This window comes from Melospiza melodia, chromosome 1, assembly GCF_035770615.1.
Source record: "Melospiza melodia melodia isolate bMelMel2 chromosome 1, bMelMel2.pri, whole genome shotgun sequence".
NCBI classification, from domain to species: Eukaryota; Metazoa; Chordata; class Aves; order Passeriformes; family Passerellidae; genus Melospiza; species Melospiza melodia.
The window spans coordinates 147,536,326-147,563,088 of NC_086194.1; the positions used below are offsets into that span (position 1 = coordinate 147,536,326).

The following is a 26,763-nucleotide window of genomic DNA, read 5'->3' on the forward strand; positions in this document are numbered from 1 at the left end:
TAAAAGCACAAAGCCTCTTAGAAATTCTGTGGTAATGCACAGCAACACATGCATAGTGACACATCCAATTTCTTAACTGACAATACATGATGTAAAAATCAAATAACCATCTAGCTTGTATATCCAATTCATTATCATATAGAGACAGCCTTTCCAGAAACATATTGGAAAAAATATTCCTCTTCTGAAGACTGTTAGCATGGTTCATCTTTACACATCCTTTGCAATGTTTCATTCAAGAAACCTACAAGTTTCAGGCTTCCTCTTCTCTCTGCTCATCCAGTATTATCCAGCTTGTCATACAGCATTATGTTCATATCACATTTTAAATGCAAGACAAAACAAGCAGATGTTGCACCAGCATCCAAGCACTGCAGTATACTGCAAAGAATGGAAGCAAATTTACAGAAGAAACACAATTATGAATACAAAAAAATTAAAATAGAAGTGCATTCTAAAACTGCAATATCCCCTTTAATATAGAAACATTGTTGGTTCCAGTTCAGATCCAATACGATCCAAGAACTTAACATCTGAAAAAGGTTTCAAGACTGGGATATTGGACATCGGTGCTTATCTAACCAGGAGACAATCACAGTTTGCAACCTTCACATTTCCATAAATATACAGAAATAGAATTCTGAGACACTCCAGAAGATACAGCTTCAGTAATGTTGGATGGCTGAGTGTCCAAGTCAAATACCATTTAAAGAAGACAGAACTTCAATTGCACTGAATGGCTTGATGTAGCAAGCTTTTTCAAACCACATCTTAAGTTCTAACTGAAATTCAGCTGGACAGTGAGTGACAAATGCTTTCCAGAAGCATTGTATCCGTGATTTCTACAGACATTCAATAGGCAAAACCAAAGGTGATTACCACGAAATGCAAGTCCAGAATGTGACCTACCACGTCTAGGAAAAAATACTTGCAAGTATCTATCAACTCAAGCTTCATTTTGGAAATTAACTTCTAGACAGTTTAAAATCAAATTATTTGTATTTCCTCCACAATTAACAAAATTAATAAAAAAAAAATCAAACTGATGAGCTTCCAACTACTTTAAGACCAGTTTGTGAGTCGTAAGACAAATTTCCTGTTTTCAAATATCTTGTGAATGAGTATTTATATTTACATGGACACAAAGTACAACTCCGTCTTGAATAATGGCAATGAGATCAAGTGACAGGGAAGGAAAAGGAAGAATCAATGCTTTAAACAGGAATTACTGTAATGCAGAGCAATTCAAATGTTTGCTAAACAGATTTCAGGTTTAAATAGGAACCTACTATATACTCTACTTGAACTTAAAAAGGAAACTAGATTAGACTATAAGTACCAATGGAAATTGTTTCTGAGACACTGCACAACAGAAGGAGTCAGGTTGCTGTCAAGTCTTGCCATGTTTAGATGCAAGTACAGATTATGCTTAGGAGGATGAGTTTGTTTATTAACACATAACAGTATTCATCATTTGTGCTAACAGATATAGAAAGCCATTAGCACTTGAACTTAGACACATCAAGTTAAAAAAGAATACCAAGATAAATATACCTTATAGCTCAGTACAGATGGTAAGAAAACCAGCATCAAAACAAAAAAAATCCAACAACCCCACACAAGTCAAAATACTCTCTTTCTTGGTGTAAGCCTATTCACTGAAGTAACAGATAAAAGAGATATTTGAGAAAAATGGATGGGGATAACACAACTGAGAATTTAGCATCACTTTCATTTCTCAGATAGTATATTAAATAGTTATTGCTATTCATTTCTAGTGGGTATCAGAGACAAGTCTTTACTAAGGGCTGATCTTAAGTGAAAAAGTATCCTTTTTATAAAGCTTTGCTAATGACACAGGCAGGAAGACAAATACTGAGTAACAACATCAGCAACAGCAGCTGCAAGGCGCCTCAGACAGATTGTTTCAGACTCTGTGAATTAGTCACCTTTACTGATGCTAACACGAGACAGCAGTAGATTCATAATTATTTCTAGTAAGTCAATTTTCTATCAAGGGTACAACACAAAAAGAGAAAGTTAAAGGAAGTGCTGGAATTTTCCCTGACATTATGTACAATGCAGTATTCGAACAAGGTAGAAGTAAGCAGGCAAAAGCTGAAGTTTGAATGAGCATTCAGTCCTATTCATTGATAAACTTAATAAACCAACACCTACTACTCATTTAATTTACTGATCTTCGCCTTTGTTTATTACTTCTTCCCATAATTTCTTTTCCACTAAACAAGCATAGAATTTCTCAAAGTAATAAAAGCTGCACCTGAATGTATTAAAAGAACTTGCAAAGAAACAAAAGCTGTTTCAAAGCACCACCTGGCTTACCCATTAATCCTCTTCCCTGTCCTTCTAGTTTTAAGATACTGTACAACGAAAGCAGGAAGAACACATTTTGGAAAAGAAAGGTACTCCACTACCTTCATCCTTTGCTAGATGAACAGTACTTTGTCATGCATTTCCACTTCCCTTCCATCCAGAGCTCTCCTATCCTTGTGATCTGAAAAAGGCAGCCTGTTTTTCAGCCAAATACCCAGAAAAAGGCTTCGATTATACTGTTCACCTGCTATTTTAGATTGAACCTGGAGCAAAAACTGACAGAAGAAAAGCTTGTTGCATTGAAGGAAGGAAGTACATTGATTGAAAATGATGACTGAAATTCAGTGGCAATAATGGGTATGACAACAATGGCTATAATTCCCCATATTTACTCATATTTTCTAGCATACATGTTAAAAGCCACTAAAATGCAGTTTTATGTAATGACAGCTCAAACCATCCAGTACTGTCAAACATTTCTGATTAGAAAGTTTTTAAGAGCTTTCAGATTTGTGCTAAAAGTCAGTCATAGGAAGTCACATTTCACAAATTAAAATGCACAGAAGACCACACTAGCATATTTCTTGTACTTGCATAACATTTTTTATAAAGTTATCCATCTCACTAATCACATTAGCATATAAATCCAGAAAATTATTATTTGATAATATTAAGAGAACCACGCTTGAAAATTTCACATAACACACAGAAAAAACGATATTTTTGAAATGTTTCCTATGACTGTTTCCAGAGAAGACCTAAATACAGGCTTAAGGTCTGGCCTCATTCTGTGGGAAATAACTTACAGATTATAATACTTGCACAAAATGTATTGCCTCAACTACTTTCAGAAATTGTTTCTAAAACCTAACACATTCCACCATGAAAAAAACATTTTCACTTTATTCTGTGGAAATGATTCTGTAGTTATATTAAGGTGTCAAATTACTGAAGAGCTCAGTAAAGGAGAGATATACTGTGCTTTAAACCATAACACGGATCACTATTCACTGATACCCATGTTCCAAAAGGCCAAATTTTCAAACTCCAAATATTTATGAAGGCTTTGAGCAAGAGTTAACATCAAAATACATTGCTGGTAAAAACTCAAGCAATACATATGCTGAAAATATGAAAGTTAAAAAGACATGTTTTTATGATACTAATTTCAATGTCTCAAAGCAAAAATGCTCCACCCAAAATCACTGAGTTGCAGAGAATGTTTTGCAACTATGGCCTAATTCTTCAACTAGCTACATTTCAACTCTGAATCCAGAGTTCTATGGTTCTAAGTTTTGGAGCTAAGCTACGACCTGTAGTTAGACTATTGCAGTTCTTTAAAATTTCTTTTATGCTCTACATAAAACAGTGTAGACTTCCTTAATTTCAACATGTTCCACTGCAGGGTAGGGGGAAGAAAAACAAAAGAAATCTTACAGTCAGAGATTGCAATTGCTGTCCCAAGACTCAAACAATGCAGATGGGATACTTCTACAATATATATATGACAAGAATCATCAAACTTTTGACCAACATTTGAATGTACAAGACTGGAAGTGCTTTAACTGCATGTACACTACAAAACAAAACCACGTAGACGTGTAAAGATGTGTCCATAGAAACACAGTGGACACAGATTCACATGAGAGAAATGTGCTTATTATTAAGAAAAAAAAAAAGAAACTGTTCCAATTACAACATATTTCTAAAATACAGTCAACAGCATTATAATACATTAATAACTCACAATTGAAAAATTAATTACTAAATTATTTAAAAGACATGTCATTAATAGCTGTTCTTTTCCTCTTGCTGTCCCATCCCTTTTTTAGATTCTTACCAATAAACACTGGACACTCTAAATATAGGAATAATAAATATTAGAAAACTATCAGTTTATGAGACTGAAAATTAAGTCTGCTTCACCAAAATTCCAACTTTGTTGCTGTACTCACATTCCTTTCCCTAGGAGTTTTAAGTTACAACTTGCTCCACCACAAAAAAATGATTTGGAATTGTGAAATGTTGCCCTGATCTGATGTTAGAGTAAAGCATTAGGATGGCATAAACTGAACAGCCATGATCATGATCATCAGACTAATAAGGTGTTTTTTTTTCTCCTGGAAAATATTTAATAATATTTTACTATATTCTAATGTGTGCATCAAAAAAAAAAAATCTTTGATACTGCTCCTCCTTACCTCCCACTCTTTAGCAGCATCTTCAGTACTCAATTCTTCACTAGTTTCAGGCTCATCCTTCTTTTTTACCACTATAAATCCAGGTTCCCGAAGAGACTCCCCAGTGTCTTCTGCATATATTTCTGGACTCCACTGGATAAAGAAGACATACAAGTGATCTGTCCTAGAAAAGTCAAGTTATGACACAGAAAAAAAATTAAGGTAAATTTGTGATGTTTAATAATATTAAGCATTTAAAGTTAAAATAAAAATACTATTTCACATTTTACGAGATATTAGAGACAAATTTGAAAAAAAAACCTAGCTGGTTCTTTGGGTTTTTTTTAGTTTTTAAATATATGAAGATGACTCTGGAGAAAAAAAAAAAAAAACAGGAAGCAAGTTGGCAATGGATTAGGTGTGATTTCACATATAAGTATGATCTTTCAACCACTTCTGTCCCATTGGATACCTCTGCTTAAAACTGAAATGACTCCCAAAATAAAACACAAAGACTTTTTAATCTTATTTAGAAAGAGTTACATAAAGCCAAACAAAATTAGAATTTGAAAAATGTCTGCATGTTTGCTTTCCCTATGAAGAACAACTGACCACTTCCAAGACATAATCAGAATTATAGAAATTGTGGAAAGTACTACAGATTTGGGGGAAGACTGCTGAAAGCACGCAGATGAATATATGAATCATAAAAACAAACTACAGGCTATTCTAACTATAATAAGTACCAAGATTCAAAGTTACTTTATTTTAAGTTATGTGCCACAAATTACACTATTCTTCAGTTAGAAAGGCAAAATCACCTAAAATCACAGGAGGAAATTATTTGTAATCCTAACAGATGTCAGTCTACCTTGTATTTGCTGCAGGTGCACAGACAGAGCACTCAGGAAAAGGACTTGTAATGCATCCACTAGTATCTCTTGATCATGGAAAAGAGAGTAAGAGCTAGAGCTTCATGGCTCTGGTTGCAAGACTTTGAATATTCCTTATGTCTTTCTCCAGATATTTGCTATATCTGGGTATTGTATTAGCATGAAGAATAATATTTGAGCCTTTTCTTCTCTCTTCCTTAATAATCTTTGAAAAACTGAACACTTGAAGAACAGCAAGAGATACAGAATTTCAAAGTTTCTCAAAAGTGCAGTTATATTTTTCATGTACCACTGCCCAAAAAATTTCTGCACACAGGTATGTAGTAACAGCCTCTGAAAAGGGTCAGTTATCCAGAATCACCCTTGTTAAGATTGAGGCTCCTGAAGAACAACGATAGAAGGGGAAGAAAAAAAAAAAAAGGAGGAGGCAAATCTTCCTCTGGCTGTAGCAAAGAATAAAACATTCTGGAAGTGTAAGTTTAGGTAAATTCTATCACAGAAGTCCAAAGCAAGAGGCTGCAGACTCCTCATGGACTGAATGAGGCATCAATCTTAAGTTGTCATGCAAGTATGAAAGTTTTTTTAAGTTCTGATTTTAGCTCTTCAAGAACTTTAAGTTATGTATAATTATAGCAGTTAGAAAAAGGACATGATACTTGAAGCTTAAGGAACTACAAGACTTTCCTTCCCAGACTGGCTCCTTTGAGAGAAAGAACACTGAAATAATGCTTTTCTCTCTGACACAGACAACTGGATTGGCACTAAGTACTTTCATCTATGCAGACTAGCACTCAGCAAGGTTAACACCAAATTAAGAAAATGAACTCCCCACTATGAGAACATAGCTTTTTCTTTACAAAAAACATAGGACACACATTGAATGAATAAAGAACTGATACTGATAGTAAACTACCCCGTTCAGTTAGAGAGAGACTGAGAGACCCTTCACAGATGAAAATAATTTCCAAGGAAGTCAGTACAGGCTGAAAAAATAAGAAACCTTTCTTCCAAAATATGTGATCAATTCTGCTTTATGCTGAAGGTAAGTACTTGCTACATTAGAAAATAAATCAAAGAGACAGTGATCATTTTAATCAACTAATCCTTACACCATTGCCATATATGAAACATTTATCTGATTTCAAATTAAATACGATACTTCTAGAACAAGCAGATTTGAGTTAACTATAACCACAAGAGAACTCCTCGCCCAGACAGGATTAACAGCAGCAGAATTAGTGGGACAGACCTTTGACTCAAAACTTTGCATCCTCTTTACCACTTAAGAGGTGTTTAAAAGCTGGTGAGTGAAATCACTACCATGGACTCAATTCTACCTGTTGGATAAGTATAACACTTAATATAATTTCAGTCCATCACACATTTCCATCCACAGTGGACTTAAAAAGACTACTGCCTTTCTTGTTGCAGCCAATTTCAGTATAAAATAATTTTAATTCTGTAATCAACCTTTTCTCCTTTAGATTAAAGAACCCCACTTACTTCTAATTTTCCTTATATGTTACACTTTCTAGGCATTAAATAGTCTTGCTGTTTTCCTCTGGACTCTCTCCAATTGATCCATATCTGTCCTCACTGCAGTGCCCCAACTGGACATTCTATGCCATTCAGCTCAAAAGAAAAGATGAAAAAGTGACTGATCATTGTGGGTAGGTATTTACACCAGATGACAACTAATATTTTTTCGTTTCTTTCTTTTCTCCCCACTCTTTGACAAGGATGTAACACCCCTAAAAACCAATTTTGGGCTGAAAAGAAGTCACAGTTTCCTAGCAGTAAAAATAATCTCAGAATACAAGGCTGTACCAGTCAGTGAGCATGAACAATCTAAAGTCTTTGAGTGAGTTCAACAATTTCAGGTATTTTTCCAGTAGACATGCTTAAGGTGGCTCATGAAAAGGTTTTACCTTCCACATACAAGGTAAGACAAAAGAACCCCAGCTAGCTCTTCTGAACTCAGAGAGGATTTTTAGAAAGTTTCCAAATAATGAGAAGCACAGATAAAGACAAAAATTTTGCTGCAGAATTTATTTCCTCCACCAGACACCACTTGACTCTTTCTTTTGTTATTTACTTGCTACAAACAAGAGGCTAAACAGTATAAGAAACTACTTGCCAAACTCTCAAGTAAATCAGTAAAATGTCTCTAAGCTAATGAGGTACTCCAGTGGCAAATACAACACAAGCCAATCAACATCTTCAGACATTGACTCTTTTTTGTGATCACTTAAGAGAGATTCAGTTGCTGCAAAATTTTAAATGGTGCAGAAAAAATGAAAAGCTCAAACATCTACTGGCAATCACTGATTTTTATAGTTTGCCTCTGTCTTACCTTTCTTGTGGAACAGCAAACCAGTACTCATGTTTTTTGTCCCTTTGTGCATACTGTTGCATTGTTGCACTTGCTTGAGAAACAAATGTTTTTCTCATGGGTTTTCCAACCCTGAGACACAGAAATTTGTGAGATCGATGCCGTCTTTTTTCTTTCATAACAGAAGAACCTAATAATAAAGACAAAGTAAGCTGTCCACGAGGTACTAAAGAGCTTAACAAAATTATTAATTAATTTTATAATAGACAATTGAGGGATATAGGACATTTATGTAAGTAAGTAATGGGAGATGACATAAGTAGTAATAATAACCTGTTTTATTATGAACATCACAACAGCAGAATTAACTTCAGAGTACAACATACTGAATTCTAACATTCATTTCTGCTTCCAACTACAGATCACATTGTTACAGCATTTCATCCATGGAAGTATTCAAAGTATTCTTGATGCATACTCTCAACACTGAATCACCACCCTCCCACTATTAAAGAGTATCCCACATACATGAAAACGATGTTATGTTAGATGGGTATTTTGGCTTGATTCACATGTGTCAGAGATGTTGTTGGTTACTTATCATTTACAAGGGAAAACATTCTGGCCTTACTGATACAGGATTAGGATGAATTTTATTTTTTTTAGCTATATCAAACACCTCAATGGTATGAACACCACCTCAGGATGAAGGATACTGGATTTTGCAGTTCAGGATTTTTCTCTCTGGTGGTATATTTAATTGAACTCAAATAATTCTATGACTACCCTCAAGGTCTGAATTGTCAAGTCAGCACAAAGTAAAATAAGAAGCCTTCTTAAACTTTTTTCTTTACTAGATGATTTGCCAAATCCTCCAGCCACAAGAGACTTTTTTTATAGCAGGAAAGGAAAATGTAATTTTAAGAGTTATTAGGATCAGTTATGACAATAAAGGGTTTATCCTAGCTCTGGTATTATATGTACATACAGATAAGTTTCAGTTTCCCAGGACACATCTTTTCTTTACCACTAAGCACAGAAAACATCACCTTCTTGCTCTATAATCATTTTCTCAATAAGATTTTTACCATGAAGTTTAGAACAGCACTGTTTCACAAAAGACTATTTTTTTCCTATTAACTATTTAAATGTGGGACTCCTAATTTTCAGCCATGTTTTCAGTCAACATTTTAGAATTATACCTGCACTATATAGTACAGGAAATTAGCCATGATAACATGCATTGTTTGGAAGTATTTTATTAATGTCTAAACTCAAAGGTAAATTGACAGATTAAAAAAAAACACTAAAAAGAAACAAAAACAAAAAAGCCTGTTTCGTAGGACTGGCATGCAAACTCTGTGCCAGTGTTAGATAAATACTCTTCAATGATTTGGCATTTTTGATTTTGGTACTTCAGAGGCAGCAGATTAGGACTTCCCTGAGCTCAGAGAAGTGGGATTATTTCCAGCTATCAGATAAAGTAAAACCAAACAATTTAGCTCTGCCCCAAGTCTCAAAATGACTATTTCAGAGGCTTTTTAAAGTAAGCTCTACATATCTTCTTTTGAATTTGATATAGAATTAATGAGAAAAGATTTCAGCAATGGCTACTGTGTCTCATTCTTCTTGTCTTTCCTTTAAATGTGTGCCAATATTCAGCTAAGCTGTAAATATTTTGACATGTTATCATTAATGATATTTTAACTTGTTTTTACACACACAAAATTAGAGATTGTTACAATTTCTCCAAAGTATCAACCACATCTAGCTTTATTTCAATCCACTGGTTAACAAAGGTGTCTATAAAAACAGAAGCTTGGGCAACAAGAAAAAAAGTAGATACAAGTGAGACCTTTTTAGTTATTCTAAACTTGATGTGTCTACTCATAAGTATTTACTTGCATTGCATGACCTCAACATTCAAAACAAACATTCAGCTCATTAATTCCAAACTCACACACTCGACCTCTTCAAAGTTCAAAAAACAATAGTTCTCAAAACCTAAATTCTCGAAACTGACACAAAAGAGAAAAAATTCAACTAAGTCCTTGCTATATGAAAGGGACAAAAAGACTGCCTAGGTAAGTTATTGATCCAAAACTCATAGTATGACTACTTCAGCATTTTATTTTGAGAAAGGCTACTTGAAAGTGTTTACTATATTTCAAATTTTAAATGACCTGATGTTTTTAGTGACCTGCTGCTAACAAATGTCCTATTCATTCTGATGTTTTTCAATAGTTATAAAGCAGATCTATGCTTTTACCTTGGTTCTGTTTCATCATGCCTGTAGAAGCTTCACAAAATCTATCTAGATTGAGAAATATTACTTCATAATTTATTCATTTATTTGCATTCTGCTAATACAACATGCAAGAATAAGAGATGGAATAATTCCTACTGAAGTTGGATTGAATTGGTACAAATTTCCAAAAGGCATCTTGTGCTTTTTGTGTTTTTTACTTTGTACTTTACCCCATCAACTTTGAGGGAGGCAGCAGTACTATGTGTACATAAGGTTTCTAGCCAGCACTCTTCTGTAGAACTGCATGCAGACACTTTTTGGTTATATCTATATTTACTCTGCAAATATACAGATCACATAACAGACGAAAAAACCTGCGGTCAGCCAATGATACAATCTTACAAAAAACCAAAACTAAAGCATTAATGCTACTGAGTTACAAATATTCATTTGTAAGAGAAGCAGCAATTGTGCCAAAGAACACTTAGTTTTCTAAAACACCTGATATTTTTTAAAGTGACAGCCAGCAACTACTGCTAGCTGACATCCACCAGAGGTATTAGAAAGTAGTATTAGTAAGTATATTAGAAAGTAGCCAGAAGTATTAGAAATACTTCTAATATTTAGGGCATAAAAGCCAAATTTATCACAGAATTATGTAAGTATTCATCTGCTTCAAATTTCAAAATTCAGTTACTTCCTTAAAAGAAAAACACTCCAACCCAACCAACCAAAAAAAACCCCAAAAAACCAACATGCAAGAAACCATTATATAAGATTTTGAAGTGTAGATGAACTTCTGTTAACCAAAGAAACAAACAGCTCAGTTGTCTCTATTAGTAAGATGGGAAGACATCAGAAAGTAACTTGTGAATTTTTTAGAAAGCAAATTCAAATTCACCCAGAAGTGTATTGAAGTTGTTTAAAGGCACAGCACATTTCTTGGTATGATAAAAACTTGAACAGACTTTAAGGGTAACTTCCAACTAATAATCCCAGGACCCTGATCTTTGCAGAAGAATCAAGGTAGTGAAGAAATAAAACCTAGCTGTTCACTGTATCCACAGTGCTAGCTTACTAATATCTCTTACTTTTCCTGAATCAAGCTTTTTGGATGCTTAACATTGTTCTAGTCATCATCAAGATGCATCAAGACATCTAGTCATCAAGACAAGATGCAAGTGAAACAGCATTCTGAAAGCATCAAATATTTTCTCCAAAAGTTTATGTAAAGTTTAACTTTGGAGTATCTTCAAGTCAATGAGATACTTAACCAGCACATGGAGAAATACAGTGTACAGAATGAAAAAAATTCAAGATTTCCATTAAACTGGAGGTTAATAGATTTTAAATCTGAAGGTTAATACTGTACCCACTGACTCACCTTCTAACCGCCCATCTCCTGCAGATACAGCTTTCTGGCTGATCTCTTTTTGTGAATCCTGGTGCATGTTTTCTCTTTGTTGCTTTGTTTGTTGCATAGTGTGGGTCTTCCAGAGCTTGCGGAGTTCTTCAACTTCTGCCTCTGAGTCTTGACTTTGCTCTCCCACTACTTTTCCTTTACTAGGTGCCTCTTTCTTTTGAGAGTCTGTGGTATCTTCACAACCCAGACATTCCTCTTCCATCTCATTATCTGCTTTTTTTCCTAGTGAGGAACCCTGATCCTTGCCTACTTCTGTCTCCTTGCTGTGCTCCTCACTACCCTGTGATCTTTGCAAAGACTGCTGGAGGACATCTGCAGTGTTTTCTACAGATTCTCGTCCCCCCTTTAAAGACATTTTAGCACTTTCTGAACTTAAGTGGGTACCAAACTGTTTAACACCTACAACCATTTCGGCACTGGGCTTTAAGTCACTGGCAGCTTCATTGGAGTCTGCAATGACTGTTAAACATTCAGCACTGGTCTGGTTTATTGTTTGGACAGATTCCGATGATGCTCCAGAAGATTTATCTTGTCGAAGCTCATCTGAAGAAACAAGTTCCTCCCGTATTGGAGAGAGTTCTGATTCTGTGAATACATCTTCTGAAAGAGACTCCTCTGTGCTTCTTGGGGCAGTACTAGCACTGTCGTTGCCCGTGTCCCGAACCTTGGAATCCGTGTCATCTGTATTGCTCTTCGCAGCCTTCTTGGAATGGCCAAGTTCCCTTACTGATAGCTGCTCTACATCTCTGTTGAGCAAAATAAGAATCTTGTTATAACAGGTACCTCTCAAGTATCAAGCTCTTTTCTTCACTGTTTTGATCAAGCTCTTAAAAGAAACAAACACCCTAAAAATCAACTTAATCCAGAGCATTAGTAATAAACAAGCATAAAATGTGATACCATAATGGTAAACGTGGCTGACCTTTTGCCAGCACAACACAGCAGGGACTTCCCAAGTTCATGACATTACTTTCACAAGAAACTCTCCTATGAAACTAACAAGATTGTGAGAGGCACTTAAAGCGTAAAAATAAAAGAAAAACCAAAGTAAAACCAACAAAAAGCTACACAAAACCATAATCTCTAAAGGAGAAAATCATCCACAGTTTTTTAGGTTTTGTCTCCCCAAGCAGTCAGTACAATTGTACAGACATGTCCCACCCTACAAGGAAGCTGACACCTAGCTCACAGGTAAGACATGAATGGCAGAAATCACCTGGTCTAACCTCAGATATCAAAGCCATTAAAGGCAGAACAGTGGGAACCATCAAAGTATATCTCACTCTTCTGCCCATAGAAAATACCTGAAACAGTGTTTAGTGTCTTCAGCAGGTACCTAACTTTGAGGATATCATTGCTTGGCAAAATAAACCCCAAACTACTTGATAAAACTGAAGATGATGATAAATAGTGTAAAAAAAGGCAAGCATAAAAATTTATTTTACCAAGAGGAAATAATCTTGCTTAAACCTGCCTTTCAAAATAAACTAACTAGAAATTCTATGACTTTTAGAAGAGGAAGACAAGAAAGGTACTATGAACATGCTCAAGTACACCTACAGAACTCAATCTTTTCTCTGTTGTCAAAAAACCTGGGCAGTACACAGCCATCACAAAAAATTCTCATATTTAAACTTACTCGTGACTAGAGTTCTCAATGTCAAATTCTTTGCTATCAGAAGCATACCAGCTCTTCCGTTATCTAGTACTAAATGCTTTTAAGAAGCTTGTACATTATTCTCTGTTTTGAAGGACAATAAATTCACTCCACAGTCTCATAAAGCTTACATTGTATTACTGAGATGCTGTTGAAGTTCAGGATGTTTGCAAAGCACATGCACCATCTCATCTAAGCATCAACATGAAACTTGAAGTAAGCTTTAGCTGACTGAATGATTTTGCTTACAAAGCATGTGGATTCAGCTTTAGAATTCATTACCTATTAGACTAGGCCATTTCTTTAAATTTGCTGGATTATGCTCATTATAGGTGCTCTTATAGAAGCACAATGTAAGGTTCATGAAATCCATAAAACATACAGTTCAGTTTTAGCAGATGGTGGCTTATATATAGAAACCATACAACATGAAATTTTAGTTCTAAGAACCAAAGCATCCATTTGGCTTATGACCATTTTCCATACCAACAATCTCAATACTGAAAATAAGATTACTTTCCCAAGTTTAAGCAGGTTTGACAGTTGGAAAAATTGTGAGAATAGAAGGAGGTTAACTACAACAGCAGAATATGTAGGAAAAAAAAAAAACCAACATGATTTGAGTGTCAAATACCTCAAGACACATGGGTCTTGTCAGATCTAGATGAAGATGTTAGGACTTCTGTTTAGACTTATAAGATTTTTGTTTTCCTCCAAATGTACAAATATGCCTCATATTTAGCTAAGGCACAAAAGTGCAGGGACTGAAGAAAATGCTAGCAGCTAGTGTTCCACCCACTAGTTCATACAGCTGACAAGAAAGATAAATCAAATTGGGCATACAGGCCTCTGAATGCAGAGTATGACCTTTTATTAGCAGACACGTTTTCATTCCACATGCTTTCATATTATAAACAAAAGAGAAAATGCATGTGCTACAAGAGCACAAAAATCAATAGCATCATTAAGTCATTAACAAACTAAGCATTTTAGAAAAATACTTGTTTTGCAACTGCAATAACATGACTCAAGCATAGAGTTATCTAAATCTTTCCACTGTCTATCAATTGAAATAGGAACTGTGAGCTACTTTTTAAAACTCATTCTGGAAAATAAACTTCCAGAAAAAAATATGCTGAAGGCATCATCATTCTACATCAAAAGCCCCAAAAGTACTGCTGTAGCAACATGTATTTCAGTTGCCCTTTCAACAGACACATGACATTGGGCAGCAAACAAGACCATGCCAAGATACCTGTTCATTCCCAGGTTTATGACAAAACTGAGTTCATAAGTGGTATGAGGCAAGTTACTACTTCTGAGTGTCCATACAGTTAAGATTATCAAGAAAGATGTGCTTAGGGTACTGCCTATTTAAACTGTAAGAGGATATTTTTATGAGTCACTGATTATCTTAAAAAATGTAACTATTTTAAGTAGGGTATAGCATTACACATCAAGCAAACAGCTTTTCACTCTCCTGGTAAAAGAAGCCCACTTCCCTACAGCTAGATAATTGAGGCACTCTGCAAATGTTTGTGCTTTACGGGCTGTGAAAGGTAAAGGTGGCATGATTTGTTTTTAATTTTTTTTGGATTTCAAGATAGATTTTATCTTTTTATGATGACAATATAAAAGCTCGCCATAGAAAAACCAGAGAGAATGGAACAAAGATTTCTCTAATGCTCTTCAAATTTGATTTTAAATGCCTGCTGCACTAAACACCAGTGCTTAGACTCACCAATCCAAATTTACTGTTTACTCAAAAAAAAGACTATACCGAAGGTGAATATGCAGTCCCTCCCCTAGCCATAAAGGGAGAAAAACATACTCCTAGGCCCAGGATAATATATACAAATCTTATAAAATTAGTTTAAATCATTTGTCAGAGCAACAAGATTGAGAAGCAAGTGAAAAATGCAAAATAATAAAAATTTGTACCTAAAATTGTCAAAGCTGCACTTTCTTATTTTGAATACCAGTTTTTAAATTATTGAAGAACCAAACAACATTGACTACTGTTTCCATAGTGGGGAAAGGGCAGAAGAAATTATGTGGTATTGCAGATCTCTATAAGAGACTACGGGAGAAAATTGGTATCCATGTATACAGAAGAAGATTTATCCTGCATCATATATAGGATATGAGAACTGAAGGCAAAGCAAACTTCCTATAGGATCTTTCCAAGCCAATCATTGATATTCTTTCCTAACAAGAAAAAGAAGGAAAATGCTGGTTTGCTAGTTTTGTATGGTCAGCAATGTGGCTACAGGTCAGATTTAGTCAAAGCTTTACAAATACTGTTCTATCTTACATGCTTAATGACTCCTTAATTTTGCTGTCCACAATTTCCTTATACAGAGCAGCTGACATCACTTCTTCCATTGGACACATGATGCCATATTCTTCACAGCCATTCTCTTGGACCAGAGGATCCATTTTATGAGGATCAAACATTATATTATTTGGCGTCACTAGCAGCACACCATTGACCGTACCCTAAAATGAGAGGGAAAAGAAGTGGTAATTTTTCTCCTTCAAATTTCAGCTTATTCTTCATTTTTCAGTGAGAAAAAGGTGTTTTCTATTTTTATTTTAATAAAGCCATTTTTCATTTATTTTTAAGCAAGCTGTTATGCTACTAAGTCACTGTTAAACACAAGAAACTGTAACTTTTTCTGGGGAAGCAAATTAATACCACCTGCTTTCCCAAAATAAAACAGTTTTATTCCTCACAAGTAATTAATAACTGGTTTTAGTAACATAAGAGAAACCTTACACACTGAAGAACACACTAAACAGCTCCTCTGAGATAAGGAGACATCCTTCCCATATAACCACAGGGGCTTAACTGGTAGGTTTGAAAGCAATTTTTGTCTACAACTTGACTGTTAAGTATTCTGTCTCACTTTCTAGTATTTATTTAGAAAGACCTTAAAAACCTATCATTTATCCTAATTTATTTTACACAAAAGTAACAGAGGCTGATACAAATCCTTCTAACTTAATGGACACGATGACTGAGAAACATATTTACAGAATGAAACTAGAATAAAAAAGACTCAAGATTATCAAAGACAAAACTTTGGATGGTTTTAATCACAATGATACTACTGCAGTACATGAATGCAAGTAGAGCTTAAAATTTAACTATGAAAAACTTTGAGGTTTATATTCATATTATGAATTGTAGGGTTCTTACACAATACAAGTATAAAAACAAAGTTAATTTACAATATGTTCAACTCTGAACAAAAAAGTTAGAAACACATGCAAACAGTAATTGCCTGCTAAAGAAATTAATTTAGCTGTTGGAACAGTAGAGTTTGAGCTAAAACTATGAACAGAAGAAAACCTAGCTTTAAGTAGAGTGACAGGAACACTTCAGTTACAGATCTTGACTTCTAAAGACTTTACAAATCTTGTCAGTCATTCCAAATTTTCACGCAAGAACTCAGTTCACATGCTGTTGAAGGAATTAAATATTTACCTTACTGATAAAACATTCATAACTATTATTAAGGGTGTGTATTGGAGGAGACTGTTTTCAATTTGGTTTTGAGAAGACATTAGCACAGCACAAACACAGATACAGTTCTTCTAAACTCGAGAAATTTTGTTCCCAGGTGATAGTTGATGACCTTCACAGTAGGAAACCAAGATACCAACCAGTAAAAACAAAAGTGCAAGTCATAAAAAAATCCCAACCAAAGCAAAAGTGTTATTAAAGTCTCAACAATGACCAATGCTATTTCTAGTACAGAAAAATGAAGACATGTCTCAAAAGCAGCCCAAGCATCTGTGTTTGAGTCTTTTAGTCATTCAGTGCTTAATCAGATTTCATACACATCTTTTAGACTGCAACACGTGTGCTGAAGACTTTGAAGTCAGCAGAAGACAGCTACATAATTCCAAGGTGTTTAAAGTACTGAAACCAGGCTGTTATGACCATTTCTTTCCTAGCCCTGTATTGTGGAAATGGACTTTCAAGGTTGTCCTCCAAGAGGACAACTGTCAAGAGAAGTCTAGATTTTGTTATATCTATTGTAGTCTAGAAAACAAATTTAACAAAACTGCAGAAGTCAATGAGTCTACTCAGAATGACTGCTTCTCTTTTAACAAATATAACTTCTGTCAATTCAGTGCATAATTAAAACAAAAAAGCAACAGCTTTTCTGAGCTCTTTCATCAATGGTCATGAAAATGGAATTTCATTAATACTCTCTAGATCTGACCCAGAAATTGTCATAGTCTTGCTCGCAGTTGGATTAGATGATCACTGTAGGTCCCTTCCAACCAAAATATCCTACTCTGTTCTTTCACTGCCCAAATACTGCATGTGGATCTTCAAAACAGCCAGGCTGAAGAGAAAACAGTAAGGTTGTATGACTGCTCTATCTGAAGGATTTAAGTGTTCAACACCAACTTCCACAATTAGGTATTACTCAGTAGAAAAAACCAGTAACTGAGCTCACTAGAGAGCTCTTCATTTCCAGAATAATATGGTCCTCATTTGTCCGCTATCTCATGAACCTTTCTCGATAAATTAAGTGCACAGGAAGTGCTAAAGCTTTTGAGGCAATAAAGAGATGATATTTTTCTGTCAAGGGATGTGCTGTCACAACTAAGATATCATTTGTGTGAACAAACTCCAATGCTTTATGACTTTATGACTTGCTTTCAAGAGCACAGATAAGACTGCCTCAGCTGAAAGCACAGGCCCAAAATTGATTAAAGAAAAAAAGCTTCATATGTTTGACATGGCTCATCTGAATATTTGAGAGTCACATCTTCAGAATAACATGTATGAAGAACCAGTTACACATAAACCACTAATTTCAGTTGTCTTGCTTCACAATCAGTTTTAGCAGTTCAGAAAACACCAACTTACCCCTCCCAAAACCCACAAGCCAGGCTTGTTAGTATCTTAAGCAAACACCATGATATCAAGGACAAAAATCTGTGCATGTGCAAGGCTACTCACTGTATAAGAAAAAGAAGTTTAAGAGACCTTCTATTGTAAACAGAAGCTTCCTAGAGAAGACTGACAATGATCCACCTAATGGCAAAGAATCCCAAACTGGTACATTGAAGAGAATTAAGGATTAAAGCTTACCTCTGCAGCCTCAAAGACGCAGCTAGAAATAATAAAAGCTTATCTTGACCTTAGAGGAAACCCTCAACACCAATAGGTAGGCAGGTATTCAACATGAAAATTAATTGGAAAGTGTATTTCCATGTAAAATTTACTACAGCAATAGAAATTGAGAATTCAGACCTAGCAGACTTTTATCTGGATTTGACAAAGTGGCTGATCAAACACTTCACTTGCAATTACTATAAGGAAATGAAAGATTACAGAGGTATCTTGAAAACAAGAGATTTATAGCACCTTAACAAGAGATGACCTATTTCATCCTTATCTACCTAAAAAGCATAATGCAACAATTCTGGTCCACAAGTTACTAGACATGCTCCACAGTTACTAGATGAACAACTTAGTATACTTTTCTAGAGAAGAACTGCTGCTCCAAATTAATAAAAATTAAGTTCCTAATAATACACTAATTAGCATTAGTATTTCTGTCACTTTTCATTATCACCTCCAAGGATCACTGAATGTTAACCCAGGTAGCTAAGCAATGCTCAGGTAAGAGCCAGATAAGCATTTTGTTTGGCTGCAGATTTTAGTTACTCATTTTCAGACATGCCAATGTTTCTGACACTTGCTCTTACAATTTCTATGACTCTTATAGGAAAAATACCTTCTGTCTTTACTACCTTGTTTGCAGGAGTAAAAGTTTCCTTAAAACCTATTACTCAATAGATGTTGTTTCTAGTATGGACAGAAACCAAGTGCTGTTGTTTCTGGGAGGAAAAAAGAACATCAGAACAAAACATACAAGTGGGAGCACACAAGCCTTTAGCCAACTGCTCATTATGCTCAGTCTTTCCTGAGAGATGGGAACTGCAGCAACTTCAGCATTTGAGAACTAACACCACAGCTTTGCATAAGTCAAGAAAAAATTGCATCTATTCTTTAAAGGAAATACCTGAAACTTTATTTCCTTGTTGGAAATGAAGCATCAGACAGATTTTTATGTTAGCATTCCTAAAATACGCATACTCCAGAACTATTGTATCAGAGTACACAATGATGAACTCCTGAGCATTTCAGTATCATGCACTCATCATTTAAGGCTCTAAAACAACTTTTCTGGTTACTCATATATATTTGTGCACTATGGCAGCAGATGCCACAGTCATATAATAAAATATGCAGGAATGGGTAATAAAGGTGATGCCAGAAAAAACAGAGTATCTCTGTATCAATAGTGTGGCTGGCAGGACCAGGGCAGTGATTGTCACTCGGTACTCAGCACTGGGTATCCACATGTCAAATATTGTGTTCAGTTCTGGATCCCTCAATTCAGGAAACACATTGAGGAGCTGGAGCAAGTTCACAAAATAACAGTTAAGCTGGTGAATGGTCCAGAGATTAAGTCCTGTGAGCAGCAGCACAGGGAGCTAGGCTTGTTCAGCCTGGAGAAGAAGCAGCTCAGGAGGGACCTTATTACTCTCTATGTGAGAAGAGGTTGTAGCCAGGAGGGCACTGGCCTCTTTTCCCAGGCAACCAGGGACAGGACAAGAAGAATAGCCTCTAGGTGTGCTAGAGGAGGTTTAGGCCGGGAATTAAGAGGAATTTCTTCCCAAAAAGTGTTGTTAAGCATTGGAATGGGCTATCCAGTAAAGTGGTGGAGTCACCATCCTGGGAGGTTCAAGTACTGACTGGATGTGGCGCCTAGTGCCATGGTCTAATCACCAGCATGGTGATCAGGAAAAGATTGGACTTGACCTTAGAGGCATTTTCCAACCTAAATGATTCTGTAATGCTGTTCTTGGTAAGTAACTTCCAACAAACTAACCTCCCCTGCCATCTTATAAACACCAAAGATGAATGAGAGCCTAGTCTGCTCCCCATATATAATCTCCTTGGTTCCTTGCCTTTGGAGCAAGGAAAAAGTTCCCAAGCTCCTGCTCTGACCTGGTTAAGCTACTGAAAATATTTTGAGTGTGAATATATTCTTCAAAGTGAAGAATATTATGGGGCTTATTTATGAAAAACAAAGCCCTTATCTACCAATATTAAAAAAAGATGAACCCAGCTTCTCCTTTGTGGGCTATTAAGTTAGGTCTTCAGCCCAGATCCCTTTAAAATAAATCAAATACTCACTTAACATTTCAGAAAAGCTCTTTGACTCAAATTTTTACAAATTCAATTTTTCAATATAGCCACAAGAATTATTTGTGCTAACAATGTTGTTAGAGATCTGCAAATCAGAGCACAAGCTCAAGCAAAAACACTAGACAATGGCATACATGCCACCAACTGCTACATGACTCCAGTCTACTGATGTTTGCTCTAATCTCATTTTGTAGTCCTTGGGAAAAAATAATTTAAAAGATGAACATCTATAAACAACTCAGTGTTGCTACAGAACCCTGGGAAACAGATTTTTAGGGCATCCTCCACAAAATAATCAATGACTTGTTTCTCTTGGACCATAATTACTAAGTAGTTGTTGAGCGAAAAAATACTATGAAAATGAAATACAAACTAGACACTGCATGCAGCTACTAAGTAGTTCAACATGAAACTGTTACAGGAAGTTCTGGTTCTGGAACAAAACTCCCCAAAACAGCACTTGTAGAAATTAAGTTTCCTGTATGCAATAGATTTTAAAGACATGAAGTAAAATTCTGTTCAGGTGAAATTCTGATTTAAGATTCTCAAAGAGAAATGCTAAGCCATTCTATTACTAGAAACCATGTGGAAATTCTAGGTTATTAAAAAAAAATAGATCCCTTGAGTCTTAAGGCTGCTCTAGAAAATATTAATCCAGATGCATAAAAACATACATATGGAAGGTAGATTACACTGCACATGTAGATATTCAGTTCTGAATCAGTTGTGTCATCTTACCATTAAAATTCCTTACACCTCAGGAAAGGGAAGCTCTAACTCCCATGTAAAACCTGAGATGGAAATCTGAACAATCATTATAAAGGGAAGTTTAAAGACAAACAATCACATTGGTGAGTCCACACATTAAGATTAAGCAGCTTAGTAAAACAGTTCTAAGAAAGTTTGAAAGGATTCCTAACAAGAAGTTCAAAGGTAAGTTCTCTAAATAATTCCATTGCATTCTTGAACACACAAGGTTAAATAAAAACTGTAATTTACGATTTGTGAAGCTTTTATCATGAAAATAACATTTCTTTTATGTCTTGTCTCTTGTAGGAGTTTTGAACCTCATCATTATGCTCCTTTTCACCTAATGAGCAATAAATGTGTGTTTTCTGTGCTTATATTTCCAGGTCAGTGGTCTGGGATTTTCAAGTCTCGGTATTAGTAATTTTCCTTTACCTACTACATTTCAAAACAGTTAAGTAAAACTTAGCAAAAATAAAAAGGAATTCCAAATTCCCCTAGTTTCAGTTACAATCATGCAGACTTTTTACTACCTTTCTTTTGGCACAAGGAACAGTGCAAAGAAGAAAAAAAACCCCGAGCAGCACACTTTTCTACAGTAGAAGCCAACAGTGCAGCTGTAAGGCAGGGCACACCTAGCAAGTCAAGGTGTGACTGCAGCACACTGGTCACGCTGATTTATTGTCTGTAAAGAACATTCCCATGATCCTGCCTCTTTCTGTGCTCAACACCCTGCCTCCATCAGTAGCCATAACCAGCTAACACAAGAGCAAGTGCAATGAACAAAGCAAACATTCCAGGTTCCAAACTCTGCTCCTCAGAGGATTCCTCTGTGCTTGTCCAGAAAGTCACTAAATGCAAGTGAGTAAATGCAACTCCAACCACATATAGAATAAGCAGTTTTAAAAAGTGAGAAATTAGACAATCTTACCCTAATGAAAGCCCTTTTGTACAGACACACTGTAAAATAGGCCTTCACAAGATTTCAGCCTACAAGCAGCAGTCACACTGATGATAGACTTCACAACCGAAGCCCTAAAGAATGGCTAACTATGAGCTTCAAAGATCCCTTTCAGAGTAGAAGGCAAAGGATGAATGTTTTAAGCTTTCTCCAGAAAACTTCTGCAAGTTTATCATCCTGCATAATGAGGACATGTATCAAGGAGAGGCAAGACAACATTCAAGAGGACATTCTTACCATATGTGGCACAAAGTCTAAATTACATGCTGAACTTACAAAATCTGGCACTTGAATCTGAGCAAGTCAGTATTCATTTTTCTCCCACCCACCTCCCCGAGTATGGACAGACACTGCAATGGGATATACAACTTTTTACAAACAAAATTCTCCCTGAAGCTCTTAGAAAATAGGCTGTAATGCTGCAAGCCAAAGACCATTAATACTCCCTGTAATATCTTGAGGAAAAATTACAGCACATAAATAATATCCTGTAAATTTTTACCTCAGATTTTTTCCAGTGTATCCAATTTCTAACAAAGGTTCACAGGTCTCAATTCCTTTGCATAACAGCACTTAAAACTGATAAGTAAGGATGTGCCTAGGATCAACCTAAAAAAGTCACCTACAGACAGAACACTACAAGTGAAAAAAAATTACCTGCAAAGCAGAACAAAGTAAAAACAAAGCTGTTCCAGTACTTGCTTCACCAACTTCTAACAAGCAGCTTTTTTCAATACACATATATTGTCAAAAGGCTTCAAGCCTAGACACATACAGATTTGCAATCCTTTCCCCATCAGCCAAAAAATCAAAAATCACAATTTTAGAAGACTTTTATTAACCCGTTTATCATTAGTGTACCTTATCTGGAAACCTATTGCTGAACAACACAGAAACAGTGGTATTTCTATACACACACCTGAACTTCAGGCAAAGGAAGAAAAATTACAAGTACTTGGAATTTTATTGCATTCAGTGAATGAAGGCATTTTTCATAGATAAAGTGTCTACTAGTAATTTTTCTGTGAGGTAGTGGAGCAATATATTTTGATTTTTGGTAAAGTGCTCTGAGATAATGTCAAAACCCTTTACCTCGGTCCCTAGAAGTCTGTGCAAGAATTGAGCACTTATGAGCTAAACAGATGTTAATTAAGTGTCACTAACTTGGAGGCATTTTGTGTAATGATGCTATTGAAAGAATTTTAACTGCTTCAAAGAAAAAAACAAAATCAAGGTTTCTACCATACCACACCAAGCCAAATGGTGAACAATACAGATCTTGTTCGCAGAATCAGAAGTTTATTCTGCTCACCCTGTCCTGCTTTAAAAAAAAAAAAAAAAGGAAGCAAAGCTTTGCAGCTGCATATTTCCCAGCACAGTTTAATACATGTTTTCGCCTACTGTAAGTAAAGAATACTACCTAAGAGAGATATTAACATAAGGAATGAACAGACCTCATGCCCTCAACATACAAGATTTATGTAACAGTACAGCATCAGAGATGTCTGTCACATATCAACTTCTTGCATCAATCATGTCCTGAACAAGAGGCCTGGAGAACCCAAAGGAAACAGTAAGTTAAAAAAATTAGTATATTTATACAGACATATGCATGTGAGTTGATTCGTCTATTCAACCTCGACTAGTCTACTCTGTGTTTATACTTTAAACATGTTTTATTATTAGATTCTATACAGTAACAGTAAAGCCTGAATGTTTCAGTACCTTGCCATTAGTGATGTACTTGCAATTAATTTTCAGAAATTTCTCTGTAAATGCTTCCTCCTCTTCGGAGGTGGATGATACCACTCTTGAAGGACGAACACACGCAGGTGCTGGCGAGACAGCTGACTCCTTCTGCTGGACTCCATCTGAATCCTGAAAGGAAATAGAAAGAAACAAAGAAGAACTTAGCAACTTGCTTTTTTCAATATCAACTCCTGGAGATTTTCTGCTGCGTAATTTGACCAGTCAGGTAACTGATGGACAGATTATAAAAGAACTGCCCCAACAGGGACTCAAGGATTGAAACTGACCACCAAGACAGCAAACAGTGTTCAAGGACAGGCTGGATGGGGGGGTGAGTAACCTGGTCTAGGGGAAGGTGTCCCTGCCTATGGCAGAGGGGTTGGAACTGAATATCTTTCAGGTCCCTTCCAACCCAACCCAGTCTATGATTCTAAAAAAGATTTTAAAAAAATCACATATACAAACGCTGAATAAGTTTGAACACAATGATCCTGGCAATGTTTCTGGCCCATGTTCAACTCTATCCATTCAGTTCATTTTTCCAGTATTTTAACAAGGCTACTTTGGAGCAGTGTCAAGGGCCTGGCTCTAGCCAGGGTAAGAAACATGCCTTCCCTCATTTGCTGAGCCTGTCATTTCCTCACTGAAAGCAATCAGTGTTGCCAGGTGTGATATAGCCTTGGTAAATTCTCTTTGGCTGTTTCCAACCATCTTTGTCATTCACACGCCTGGATTTAACTTTCATTACCTTCATTACTTCCCTGGGAAGATAATAGAGTTATCTACCTCACTATCTATCAGTATATCCAACTAAGTAGTGCACACAGAACCCTAGGGACAGAACAGACAATGAAAAAAATAGTTTTCAAATGAAAGATAAACAGTAGACAGATTTCACCAAAGCCTATTTTATAGGCACAGAAACCCTGTTTTGGAGCTTCACCCACATCTAAAGGCCTCAATTTCATACATAATTGCTATTTTTAGTTACTAATACAATATCACTATTTTTAGAAAACAGGAACTCCCATTGGTTTTCTGCTTTCCTGTTCAGTTCTATTCACCAGCACAGATTGCAGATTAATGCCTTTAATCATATCTAGGAACATTATGAACAACCGTTTTCAGTTCATCATCTCTCCGGCACTACTTTAGCCTTTGCCAGCATCTTTCAACCTTCATTACAAAAAACCAAAACAATATACAGAACAGTAAATTGAATTTTGCTGAAAAAGCTAATCAAGGTATAATTAGGAAACAAACCTCCTGGAGATTAATTCTCCTTCCACATATGCCCTTCCTACTGAAAACTACAAGGTCACTCTTGTGACACATAACTCAGCAAGTGGTTCTGAAAGTGCTCAACTGATATCCAAGCCCACTCTGAATAAGCCAGCTATTTCTCATCATATTGCCAACATGACACAATCTCAGATCCCAGTATGGCCTGGGAAAGTGAGGGGCAGTGAGATGCACCGCCACAATGGCAGACTTTCCAATTTAATGATGATGCTTTTGTCACTACATATTATTTTGAAGTGGAATTTAAGCTTTATAGGTAGCAAAGCATATAGGATCTTCTCAAATATGTGCCTAAGACTGCTGAATGAATAAATCTTTCAAAAACCCAGCAGCACCAGAAAAGCTTCAAAATCTAAGCTAGTTCTTACACAGTCTTACTGACAGCAACAAAATTATTGAAATACATAATAAAAGTTTAAGTGTAGCAAAATTAAAAAACAAAAAAATACAACCAACAAAAAAACCCCTACCAAAAGCTTCCCAGCTTTAACAAAAAGTTTTTCAGGTCTTTTATCAGCCACATGCTGGTTTGTATCTAGCCTTATGGCTGTGGCAAGCTACTTTAATTCTCAATAAAACAAAAGAACAAGAATAGAACATGTCAGCTTATTTTTGACTGAACAGACATTCAGATATTTGTTAGCCTTCTTATTAAATTTGTAACAAGAAATCACTGATTCTATTGACCAGAGCAGAGAGAAGACTCCTTTATATTATATAAGCAGAGGAACACATCTTTAACTTGACACATGCTCAAATTTAAACTGCAAATCTAGAGTCAGAATTGGGGGACAGTCAAAGAAGACAGAAATCAAGAGAGCATTAGAGAATGTATACTAGTATGTCTCTCCTTCATGATAGCAATCAGCAAAAAGAGAAAAGAAACCATGAAAGACAGGTGCTATGATGAAGAACAAAACCCTCCAGCCTTAACTGCTCACATAGAAGTACAGTGTCTTTTGAGCTGTTAGGGAAGACTGAAAACAAAACCAAATGCACACAGACCACACTGACAAGTACAAGGGATTTCTGTTCCTTGATTTTCTGACAAATATTTCTTCTTTCCTTAGATGTACTTTGAAAGGCCTCAGAAATAAAATAATTACATTATATATTGTCTCATTGCTAATCTGACCTTCCTTGAAGAACTTAGGAATTGCTTGTGCTGAACCACGACATGTAACAAGATACTTTATTGTTGCATAACTATTTTGCTCATCGGTTAAATGAAATTTAACATTCCACTTGTTACTAGCATGGGACTGACTGCACTAAATGAAAAAAATCTTTTGCAGAAGAGGTTTTTAAGTGTTCATTTACTTTGTTTCTTCTACACTTGCAAGATTTTATCTCTCAAATGAGCATACAGTCAACAAAAAGTTTTCAAACAAATTACAGGTATGGTTAAATCTCCTTATCTACTCTGTGCTAAGAGATACACAAAATAATTGACAAAAGATAGCATAAGGTGTTTTTTCTGGCATGGAACCTGTAGGAATAGCTCAGATTTCCAATAGTAAAATTGATAACTTTTCCCTCTAGTAACTTCTTACAACATATGTTACATGGATAGGTGTTTCTGAGACTGATATAGCTAGAAGATTTATGATACAAGAATGTATTGCAGGTGAGTTTGCTTACCCTCAGTTTGCCATCATACACAAAAGAAATTATTCAGCACCAATGACAGA

General features: G+C 35.7%; 1 protein-coding gene across 12 annotated transcripts in view; it reads right to left on the minus strand.

Annotated features, from left to right (window-relative positions):
• OXR1 (oxidation resistance 1) overlaps positions 1-26,763 on the minus strand; it is a 346,510-nt gene that overhangs the window by 25,589 nt on the left and 294,158 nt on the right. For all 12 annotated transcript variants that reach the window (XM_063171039.1, XM_063171034.1, XM_063171029.1 and 9 more), the window contains 5 exons: positions 23,747-23,899; positions 15,382-15,566; positions 11,372-12,156; positions 7,761-7,929; positions 4,536-4,698 (listed from right to left, as the gene is read on the minus strand). In XM_063171039.1, coding sequence (XP_063027109.1) covers positions 4,536-4,698; positions 7,761-7,929; positions 11,372-12,156; positions 15,382-15,566; positions 23,747-23,899 — 1,455 coding nt within the window. The remainder of the gene's footprint in view (positions 1-4,535; positions 4,699-7,760; positions 7,930-11,371; positions 12,157-15,381; positions 15,567-23,746; positions 23,900-26,763) is intronic.